Source organism: Lathamus discolor, chromosome 4 (assembly GCF_037157495.1).
Source record: "Lathamus discolor isolate bLatDis1 chromosome 4, bLatDis1.hap1, whole genome shotgun sequence".
Lineage (NCBI taxonomy): Eukaryota > Metazoa > Chordata > Aves > Psittaciformes > Psittacidae > Lathamus > Lathamus discolor.
In genome coordinates, this window is record NC_088887.1 from 82,669,559 (window position 1) to 82,680,008 (window position 10,450).

The 10,450-nt window shown below is 49.2% G+C and overlaps 1 protein-coding gene across 1 annotated transcript; it reads left to right on the forward strand.

Annotated features, from left to right (window-relative positions):
- Window positions 1–354: 354 nt before the first annotated feature.
- POU4F1 (POU class 4 homeobox 1) lies at window positions 355–2,853 on the forward strand. Its single transcript, XM_065675805.1, has 2 exons — window positions 355–837; window positions 1,724–2,853. The coding sequence occupies exons 1-2, from the start codon at window positions 715–717 to the stop codon at window positions 2,768–2,770; spliced, it is 1,170 nt and encodes a 389-aa protein (XP_065531877.1). The 5' UTR covers window positions 355–714; the 3' UTR covers window positions 2,771–2,853.
- Window positions 2,854–10,450: the final 7,597 nt, after the last annotated feature.

The window sequence follows — 10,450 nt, forward strand, 5'->3', positions numbered from 1 at the left end:
GAAGGGGCGCCGGCCCGCACCCAGCCGGCCCCGCCCCGGGGGCGCCCGCCGCCTCCGCGCCCCGCCGCCCATCCCCGCCCCGTCGGGGCGCCCTCGGGCCGCGCTGGCGGCCGCGCAGCGCGCACGTGTGGCAGCCACAGGTGCCGCAGCCGGCCGGTGCTCGGCGTCGCTGGCTATAAGAGCGGCCCCGCCGCCGCCGCCCCGGCGAGTCAGGCGAGGGCTGCGGGAGATGCAACAAGGCGCGGGGAGGCAGGGACCGGGGGAGGCGGCGGCGGCGGCGGCGGGAGGAAAAGGAGGAGGAGAAGGAGGAGGAAAGAGAGGGGGAGGAGGAGGAAGGGGGGGAGACAGCTGATGCCTGTCAAAGCCGGAGCCGCCACGCTCTCGCGAGAGCCCGCCCGGCGGTAGCCACGGGATGCGGGGCTCAGGTGCGGGCAGAGCGCAGCGCAGCGCGCCCGGCGCCGGGCAGCGGCAGGCAGAGGAGTGAGACGGCGGAGGCCGGAGGGAGCCTCGCCTCCCGCTCACCCGCCCAGCCCAGCCCCGGCCACCGCGGCGGCGGCGGGGGCAGGGTCCGCTGCGGCACCGCGCCACCGGCTCCGCAACCGCCACCCGCCGCCGTCCGCGGCTTCCCCCGGCGGGAGGAGGAGGAGCGCGCCCGGAGAGCACTTTTCCCCCGACTTCAGGAGTGTTTGTGGATTTACATGCCAAGCCTTCAAGATGATGTCCATGAACAGCAAGCAGCCGCATTTTGCCATGCATCCTACCCTACCTGAGCACAAATACCCCTCTCTACACTCCAGCTCGGAAGCAATAAGAAGAGCATGTCTACCAACTCCACCGGTAAGGGACAGGCAGCTACAGCTCTCTTTATTTCTTTATTTTCTTTCTTTCTTTCTTTCTTTCCCTCTCTCTCTCTCTTACACACAGACACACACTCTTTCTTTCTCTCTCTCTCTTTTCTGTACACTGCATGTATGTGTATGTGCATTAATAAAAAAACCGCTGCGAGGCACATTTTGACAAGCGGCGCTTAATGTTTTTTTCATGTCTTCCTCTGCAATCATCTGAGCGCCTGTGATCTTTTTTGAAAGCGGTGTTCACACGAGCCTCCGACTTCATCCACTTTCTGTATTAATTTTTATGACTCGGCCTCTGAAAAGGAATGCGCTTTATGTGCTCTTGTGTTTGACACAATTCCCCAGCTGAGAGTTACAGATCCATTTCTTCTCCTCCTTTCTCTTCTTCTTTCGTTGTTTTTTTTTTTTTTATTATTTGATTTTATTTGAATTTGTTCCCTTCACGCCCTCGTCCCCTCTTTTTTTGGATCTCTCCCCCCGCCTTTTTGCCTTTTCTGCTCTTCGCTTCTTCTTTTCCTGTTTTGCTCCCCTCTTCTCTCTCTTCCCTATTATTCTACCCCATCCCCTATTTCCCCTCCCTTCCCCGTGCTGCCTCCGGCTATACCCCGCTTCTGTCATTCACTTGGCTCTTCCCCCTGCCCCGTACCCCTTCACACGGGCACGCTGTTGCCGGCTCCCCTCCTCCTTCCCCCCAACTTTCTCTCTCCTCACGGGATCCCCTCTCTCGACTTTCCCTGCGCCTTCCTCACGGCGCCCCCGCAAACCCACACTCTCGCTTCCTTCTTCATCCTTCTTTTCTCTTTGACCACTTCCCAACTCCCCCCCGCCCTACTTTCCCCGCACCCCTCTCTGTTTTGTGTCCCTTGCAGCTGCAGAGCAATATCTTCGCCAGCCTCGATGAGACCCTGCTGGCGCGGGCCGAGGCACTGGCCGCCGTCGACATTGCCGTCTCGCAGGGCAAGAGCCACCCTTTCAAGCCGGACGCCACTTACCACACGATGAACAGCGTGCCCTGCACCTCCACCTCCACCGTGCCTCTGGCACACCACCACCACCATCACCACCACCACCACCAGGCGCTGGAGCCCGGCGACCTCCTCGACCACATCACCTCCCCCTCCCTGGCGCTTATGCCCGGCGGAGGCGGCGGCGGAGGCGGTGGCGGCGGCGGCCACGACGGGGCGGGCGGCGGCGGTGGAGGGGCCGGCGGCGGCGGGGCCGGCGGCGGCGGCGGGGGAGGCGGCGGCCTCATCTCCACTTCGGCCCACCCGCACTCGCACATGCATGGCCTGGGCCACCTCTCGCACCCGGCCGCCATGAACATGCCGTCGGGGCTGCCGCACCCGGGGCTGGTGGCCGCGCACCACGGGGCCGCGGGGCAGGTGGCCTCGGCTGCTGCGGTGGTAGGGGCGGCCGGCTTGGCCTCCATCTGCGACTCGGACACGGACCCGCGGGAGCTGGAGGCCTTCGCCGAACGCTTCAAGCAGCGGCGCATCAAGCTGGGGGTGACCCAGGCCGACGTGGGCTCGGCGCTGGCCAACCTGAAGATCCCGGGGGTGGGCTCCCTCAGCCAGAGCACCATCTGCCGCTTCGAGTCCCTCACCCTCTCCCACAACAACATGATCGCCCTCAAACCCATCCTGCAGGCCTGGCTGGAGGAGGCCGAGGGCGCCCAGCGGGAAAAAATGAACAAGCCCGAGCTCTTCAACGGAGGGGAGAAGAAGCGCAAGAGGACTTCCATCGCCGCTCCGGAGAAGCGCTCCCTCGAGGCTTACTTCGCCGTTCAGCCCCGGCCCTCCTCCGAGAAGATCGCCGCCATCGCCGAGAAATTGGACCTCAAAAAGAACGTGGTGCGGGTTTGGTTTTGCAACCAGAGACAGAAGCAGAAACGGATGAAATTTTCCGCCACCTACTAGGGGCGGGCGGGAGGAGCGGCCCCAGGGGGGTCCGGGCCGGGTCTGGGTCCGGGGGCCGCACACCCACCGCCGCCCTCGCCCGAGATGCCGTGGGAAGCTCCTGGGGACCAAGGGACGATGTAGAAATTAAACTCGAACTACTCGCTGAGGAGGGAAAGGGGGGCCTGCGGGGAGGGAGGGGGGAGGAAGGGAGTGCGCTATCAATTATTAAAACAAAAAGACATCGGGACACCAACGAGAAGAAGGAGGAGAGAGGAGGAGGTAAAAACGCTCTAGAAACCCGTGGGGGTCACTTCAGCGGCCCCATCCCCCTCTCTGCCCCCCCCACCCCCCCAACAGAAAGCGGGAGAAAGAGCAACTTAAAGCGTAAACACACACAGACACACACCAATAAATACCGTGACAGCAACAACCACAAAACGAGCAACCTAAGTCACAACTTTCCGAAGGAAAACAAAACCGACCACCAAACCCGGAAGCCGAAACTGTCGGTGATGATGCTACGTTTGGTTTGGGTCTCTTTTCATTGCTTTCTGGTTTTCTTTCTTTTCCTCTGGCTTGGTGATGAATGAGGATGGCGGTGGTTGGGGGGGGGGGGTCGGGGGCGGTCTTTGGGTTTGGTATGTTTTGTTTCTGGGGGGTTTCCCCTTTTTCTTTTCTTTTGTATCTTTTTCTTTTTCCCCCCTCTCTTTCTTTTCCTCTTTTTCTCCCCCTGCTTTTCCCCCGAACGCGTTTTTTCGCGAGGCTTTGGAGACGGGTCTTGTCTGTGCCTGGGAGCTGTGCGAACGGGGCCGGGGCAGCCGCAGCTCCCGATGCTTGGGAGCGAGTCCCTTCCCTCTCTGCTCTTGCCTCCCTAACCCTAGCTAGGTCAAGGGAAAAAGAACACCACCACCCTCCCACCCCTCCAAAAAAAGTTACTCCGCTTCCCCTTTGTTTCCCTTCCCTCGCCTTCATAGTTTGCGGTTCCATCCGTGTCTGAAGACAGGTCCCTGTCTCCGCAGAGATGTGTCTGGAGGCAGCTGCCAAACCTGCCCGAGCAGGGGTGCTCTCCGAAAAGATGATGTTCAGATTCATTAAGGCTCGTGGTTAACTATGTCCTCTCCCCTCCCTTCCCCTCCCCTCCTTTCCTCCCCATGGCCCCCGGCATTCCTATCAAATTCTGCTGGATTTAGGTTAGCAAGGGACTGCGATGGGGAAAAGGTCCCGCCTTGGTTTCCTCCGGGAGCCAGGGGTTGTTGCCCGCGGCAGGCAACAGAAATCACCAGTGCAGGGTTTGAAATGCCATTTGTTTCTGAAGGGTCTGCATGCTGGGAACAAATACACACACACACACAAAAAAAAAAAAAAAAAAAAAAAAAGAAGAAATCCCATTTGGGCTAAAAAGTCGTTTATTCTAAATAACAAACATTAGGTAGAGGATGGGTTTTGGGGGTTGGGGAGGGTTCAATTTGCACTATCACAGTCTCCCGGATTGGAAGCGAGGATGTTGTTCCGTAATAACGATGCTGGTACTACTAATAATCATCAAGGTGCATTAGATGTCTTGCAGATTGAAGGAAAAAAAAAAAAAAGAAATTAAAATTAAATTATCAGAGCTCGTTAGGTAAAACCGCCAGCTTCGTGCAGAACGGTTGCTGGCTCCAGCCGACACCGAGAGACTGTTAAGGCTGTTAGCTAACAAGGAATGTCTGAAAACAAAATAACAGTTCCTTTTAAATCAAAACAAACAATAGACTGAAATTATGCATGACCGCAAAAAAAAAAAAAAAAAAAAAAAAAAAAAAGAAGAAAGAAAAGGGGGAAAAAGAGGGCATAGAAAGATCCGTGATAAAGTCTCGATACTATTTATTTATTTATCTATTTATTTTATTATTATTATTATTGATATTATTATTTTGTGTATCATTGTTTGCAGCGCAAACATTCTATGCATTTTGAAACTGAGCACTAAATAGACTAGCTTCTGGTAGAATCTTTTGTGGATGGTGTAATTTCACAGTTTAACTGCCTGTTTTCACCGAAAACACAAACGTTCTTGTCACGTTCTTGTATTTAGATTTAAAAGAGGGAAGGAAAAAAAAAAAAAAAAAGAAAAAGGAAAAAAGACGATTGTAAATATTTTCTTTAATGCACAAGGAAAAACAAAGGTTACAAACTGCAACCACGTGTGGATCTTGAACTGTCTCACCGAATAATCTACCTGTCCATGTATGTTTGCTGAGCTTTCTCCTTGGTTGTGTCTTTATTACTTTTATTTCTACCAGAAATATTTCCGTAAGCCAAAATACAACAGGGAGATGCGTCCCAGCATACTTACAAATAAAACAAACGTGAAAACAGAATAGTTATTATCATTGGGTGCATTTAAAAAAAGAGAAAAATAAGTATTCCGAGACACGGCTGGTAAATTCAAGGGATGGCCGTTAGACGATAAGACTAATTCTACCAAAAAAAAAAAAAATAAAAATAAAATAGTAAGAGATGTATTTTTCTGCTAAATCCAGAAATCATTACTTTGAGATAGCTCTTATGTGAAAATCGGTGCTCTGAATAAAATTAACTATATATTAGCTGCGTGTGTTTCTTGAAGTTTATTCTATAACTGCAGAATATAAATCAAAGTAAAATTTTAAGAGGACTTCTGAAGTATTTCTTTTCAGTTTGCTGGAAAGGATTATGCACCTACAAAATATGTATAAAGAAGAAAAGCTGGGGTGGTTTCAGGTTTATATGTTGTTCTGACTGGCCTAATTGCACTTGATTATGTAACGAGATACTGTATTTTTATTTTGGGTTAATAAATATGAAAATCCTAAACTGATCTCTCCTTATGGTGTAAAGGCAATCGTTCAATAGGAACGTATAGGATGCCACCTACTGCTTCAAGTGATCAAAGAACCTCTTCCTATTTTCTGATGACCTGTGACTAGATCAGATGCCAAATGTAAAAAGTTACTTAATAGCTGGGATTATTTCTTCTGTAGACATATTTTAGCCAAATCTTTTTAATTTCGCCGGTAACTCTGTGAATCAAGACACGTGATGTTCAGAAAAGAATAATACGTTCAAAAAGCTGTGATTTTAAGCAACTGTTGGTGTTAGAAAAGAAGCACTAAAGGTATTTTTAAAAGAAACCATAGGTCTCGTCCACCGGAAATCGACTTGTTTCTGTTGTTATTAACTTGAAATGTCATCAGAATTTTTAATAAATGCATTTGTAAAAATATTATTTTATAGAAAAGTATTACCGGATATCATTTTTGGAGAGTCAGGAATGAACAAATAAAAATAGTTACAAACGCTGGGTTTCCTTTCATCTGCCCCAAACGGTTAGAATGTTACAAGCAACACCACGTTTGTATTATACGGTAATGACCGATGTATGTATTGAAAAGTTAAGAAGCTTGTTTTGTAATAAATACAATCCTTATCGAGTACGAAGAAAACAAAATTAATATGTTAATAAAGCAGATGGTGAAAATAAAAGCTTTGCAGAGTTTCCTATTTTCATGGTAGGAAACTGTGCAAAACCAGAATGTTCTGCTTTCCATTGGATGAATCAGAATAGTTCATAAACCCACCAAATGCTCATGAGGCTTTTTAAACAAATGCCTCGCTAAAAACATCTAAAGGAAGAAAGCAAGGGAGAAAGGGAGAGAAAGAAAGGAAAAGACAGGCAAGAAAAGAAGGAAGGAAAGAAAGGAAAGAGAGAAATGAAAGAAAGAAAGAAAAGGAATCAGGTAAGAAGGAAAAGAAAGGGAGGAAATTGAGAAAAAGAGAAAGAAAGAAAGAAGGGGAGAAAGGGAGAAAGTGAGAAGGAAGGGAGGAAGGAAGGGAGGAGGGAAGGAAGGAAGGAAGGAAGGAAGGAAGGAGGAAAGGAAGGAAAGGGAAAGAGAGAAAGAAAAAAAGATGTTTGTATTTGTGTTTATAAGCTCTAACTTAAGGTCTAGTAAAACTTTTGCATTCGAGGAAAAAAAATAAATAAAGAAATACGGTAAGGACGAAGGTGCAGCACACAGATTCGCATGTATTCCCCAACCGTGTGTAGCCTCCTCTATATAGACTTGAAATTTGTGAAAAAAAAATATAGATACCCACACTCCCAGTATGTGTGCAACGGGCCGGGGCCGTTGCCGCTGGGTCCTGAACCGCAGGGCAAGGCCCCGCCGAGGCCCCCTCAGTACCGCCATCCCTCGAACGGCCTTTTCCTACACACCTGAGGCATCTCGCCGCTTTCCCGACGTGATTTTCCAGTTCTCAGCCCGTCAGACGCGGGCTGGCTCCAGGAATTTCTGCTTAACACTTGCTCTCCTATTGCTTTCAACTTAGATTAGGCCATCGTAAGTGAATAACAGACACCCACTGCCACGGCCGTATTGATTTTTACTCTCCTGTGATATTAAGACTAATTCGGTCCTGGTTCAACAAGTAAAAAGGCTTCCCAGAAGGAGAATGAAGTATCCTACAGCACAGGTTTTATGGTTTATGTGCCTCCCTCCCCGCCTCCCCTTGTCCCCCCTTCCCTCTGAAGAGAAATAGATTTGTCGACAGATAATTATTTTAACTCTGATGGACTCGAGCACATAAAGCTTGATTCCGCCGCTGCCGCTCTGTGTTATTCTGGAATTTCCCAAACGATTTTAAATCCCTCCAGTTATTTATGTCTCGTTTTTCAGACGGGGTTATTTTTTAGTTTAAGAAAGCTCTGTTATATTTACCTGCTGATTCGAGGGGGGGGGGAGGGGGCAAGGAAGGGGGGGAACGGAGGGGAGAAAGCCTAATTGATTTTAAATTTCCAATTCGCTTGGGAACCCGTTTTCACCTGCCAGACGGGCGTCTGATTATGGGTAATTATGTTATTTAAGAGTTGATAACAGGTTGATAAGAGCTTGGAGGCCGCCGCTGCCTGGGACCGGGACCCTTCATGGGCCCCGGGAGCGAAGGAGACACACGCGGGGTCGAGCCGCGGCGTGGCGGGGCCGGGCTGCAGCAGCCGCCACCATCCCCATCCCGTGCACCGCTGCAAACACAATTACGGAGCTGCCGTTAATAATTCATGGGCTGAGATTTGGAAAATTAATAAAATGAAGTATAACAAGAGGCTAATTAAAAACTTTGGTAATTGTTGTCAAGGCAGCTTGATGGGAGGCGTGCTGCACAGACAGACACCCCCCCCTTCCCCCTTCCCCTTCCCGCTTTCCCTCCTTCCCCTTCAGCTTTTGGAAAGGTATTTGTTTTTTCCTCTTTTGTAACCCCTTGACATCTGAAGGAGGCTCAATTTAGGAGAAAAGCAGTGGGTGGATATATAGGTCAGCTGAATAGATAGGTCCCAGAAATGGGACCTACCAGACCTGAAGGCAAGTCTCTTCTCATCATGGCAAGATAGAGCGGTGTGCAGTGAGTGGCGGCACGGACGGACGGATGGATGGATGGATGAATGAAATCCATCGATCAAAAGTTAATTTAAAATAAGATGTCACATAGAAATCTTTGAAGAACAGGCCATAGCAAAAAGCGGCGACCTCACCAGGGGGGCCCAGCCCCGCTGCCGGGTCGACTAGGGGCAGGCAGCGGCAGGCAGGAAGAGGCAGCGCTCCGTGGGCAGAAGCGCACCTTTTCTGCTTTGGCTCTGGCGCAGCCGGTAACAGCGGTAGCCGGTGCTGGGGTTGCCTCCACAGGGAGAGGGGCGGCAGCAGGGCGCCCACCGCGAGGCCTCTGGCCTCCCACTGCTAATTTAAAGTGCACACTCTAAAGCGGACTCAGCGCGGTGTTTCCGCTGGCAGACGGGGCCCTGGAGCCCTCTTGTGCTGCAGTGGTGTGGATGGCCGTGTGGTGGCCGTGTCACCAGCCAAACCCAGCCTAAAGGTGATGTCCAAGGGGCAGCTGGGCAGGCAAAACCTACTCCCCAAACTGGTCTCGGGACTTGCGAGGGGTCACAGACCCTGTGGGAAAGTAGGAGCCTTCGTCTGAACTGCATCTTAACTCCTTCAGCCTGCTTACCTAAGTATGCTAGAGCGTCTCTAACTCTGGGGAGAAGAGTTATCAAACACCTCTTACAGAAAAATAAAATATATATACATATGTATGGGGAAGAGAGGAGGGGGAATGACTTAAAAAAGTTGATGTCATAAGACATTAATCACTCTAAACACTGAAGTATTTGGCAGGCTTTATATAAAAATTAAATAAATAAAATAAACGCACACACGTTGTGTGTGTTGGTACGTTGAAGATCGATTGTTTGATTTTCAATAGCGAGCCCTAAAAGCCTCAAAATAGCCTCCCTCGGTGTGGACACCAGACGACCACTCCCCGCTTGCAGAGGATGAAGCATCCGGCTAGGTCCCAGCGTGAAGGCAAAACCAGCCCCAAGCCCGGTTAGGCAGCAGGAGCCCTCCCATACTCCGCGCTGCGGGCGCTCCCGGGGGGCGGAGAGGGAGAAGGAGTGCGGGCATCCTTCGCTCAGGTAAAGGGAAGCTACTTAAATGTGCAAGCCCGAGCTAAAATGTGTAAAAACTGTGGTTGTACAAGCTGTGGGTCTGGGTTTGTTTTTGGGTTGTTGTTTCTTTTTTTATTTTTTCTCTTTTTCTTCCTTTTTTTTTTTTTACCCTCCCATTTTTTCTTTTCTCTCTCTTTCTTTTTCTTCTTTTGTTTTCGCTTGTTTAAGTTTATTAAAAAAGGTATTCTTTGACAAGAGGACGCCATGTCAACATGAATGAACCTTTTCACAGACTACCTGACAAGGCGCCTATATACATAACTTCGCCCTCCATGATGGTCATTATGTGAACCGAATTACTACCAAAAGTTTGTTCCGTGACTAATTACAGCTCACTAAACCTCTGCCTCTCTTCACTTCAGCATAATGTATACAAACTTTTGTACACGCGGATCAGAATAAAACAAAGTGTTGACAGCATCCAGCAGTGGAAATTCACTTACACAAGACTTTTTTTCACTGAAGTGTTGACAATAAACATTTAATGAAGGCAGAGACTTGGATGTCTCCAGACAGTGTCAGAATACTTTAAACAGACCATTAGCATGGCTTCTTCTACTTCAAACAGAGCACACTATACCATAACATTATAAAAATACGAAGTATGAAACAAATAATCTGTTTATACAGATATTTTAAGCTGTTTTCACCAGCTCTGACATCCCCTGTATTTAGTAACAGAAACTTACTCATTTCAGATTACTCGCGCTTAAAAAATGTTAAATACAGTTAATGCAATATTAATCGCCCTTTGGTGATATAAAATGCAATATTTTCAGGCAGCTATCGAGCTTTTCTAGAGGAAGAGCTGATGAAAACAGTCACAGCTGAATAGTGGAGAGAAAAAAGCTCTGTATTTATTGCTTTTGTTTGGCTTTTGGCTACAGAGACAGGAACATTCTAATGGGGTAAGGACATTTATTTTATCTGCAATCTATTGCTGCTAGAGCAGGAGTGGCAGATGGGGTTTGGTGTTATATTCACAGAGTAATTTAGAGCAAATCCTAATAACTAATAATGATTTATGTTAATTTCAATCACTTATGTGACTTTATTAAAGCACTGCTGTAAGAGGAATGGAAAGCGGGGGGTGGAGGGGAGACTGGCGAGAGGCAAGCTGTGTCTGTCTGAAACCAAACCGTATGCTTGAAGGGTTGCTGTGGCGGGGGTTCCAGCGCGAT

What these genes read in the sequence shown, in the direction of transcription:
- POU4F1 (XM_065675805.1), top strand. Translation starts at nt 715, where the DNA reads ATGATGTCCATGAACAGCAAGCAGCCGCATTTTGCCATGCATCCTACC. An exon ending in CATGTCTACCAACTCCACCG is followed by an intron (nt 838 to 1,723) that starts GTAAGGGACAGG and finishes TGTCCCTTGCAG; the next exon opens with CTGCAGAGCAATATCTTCGC.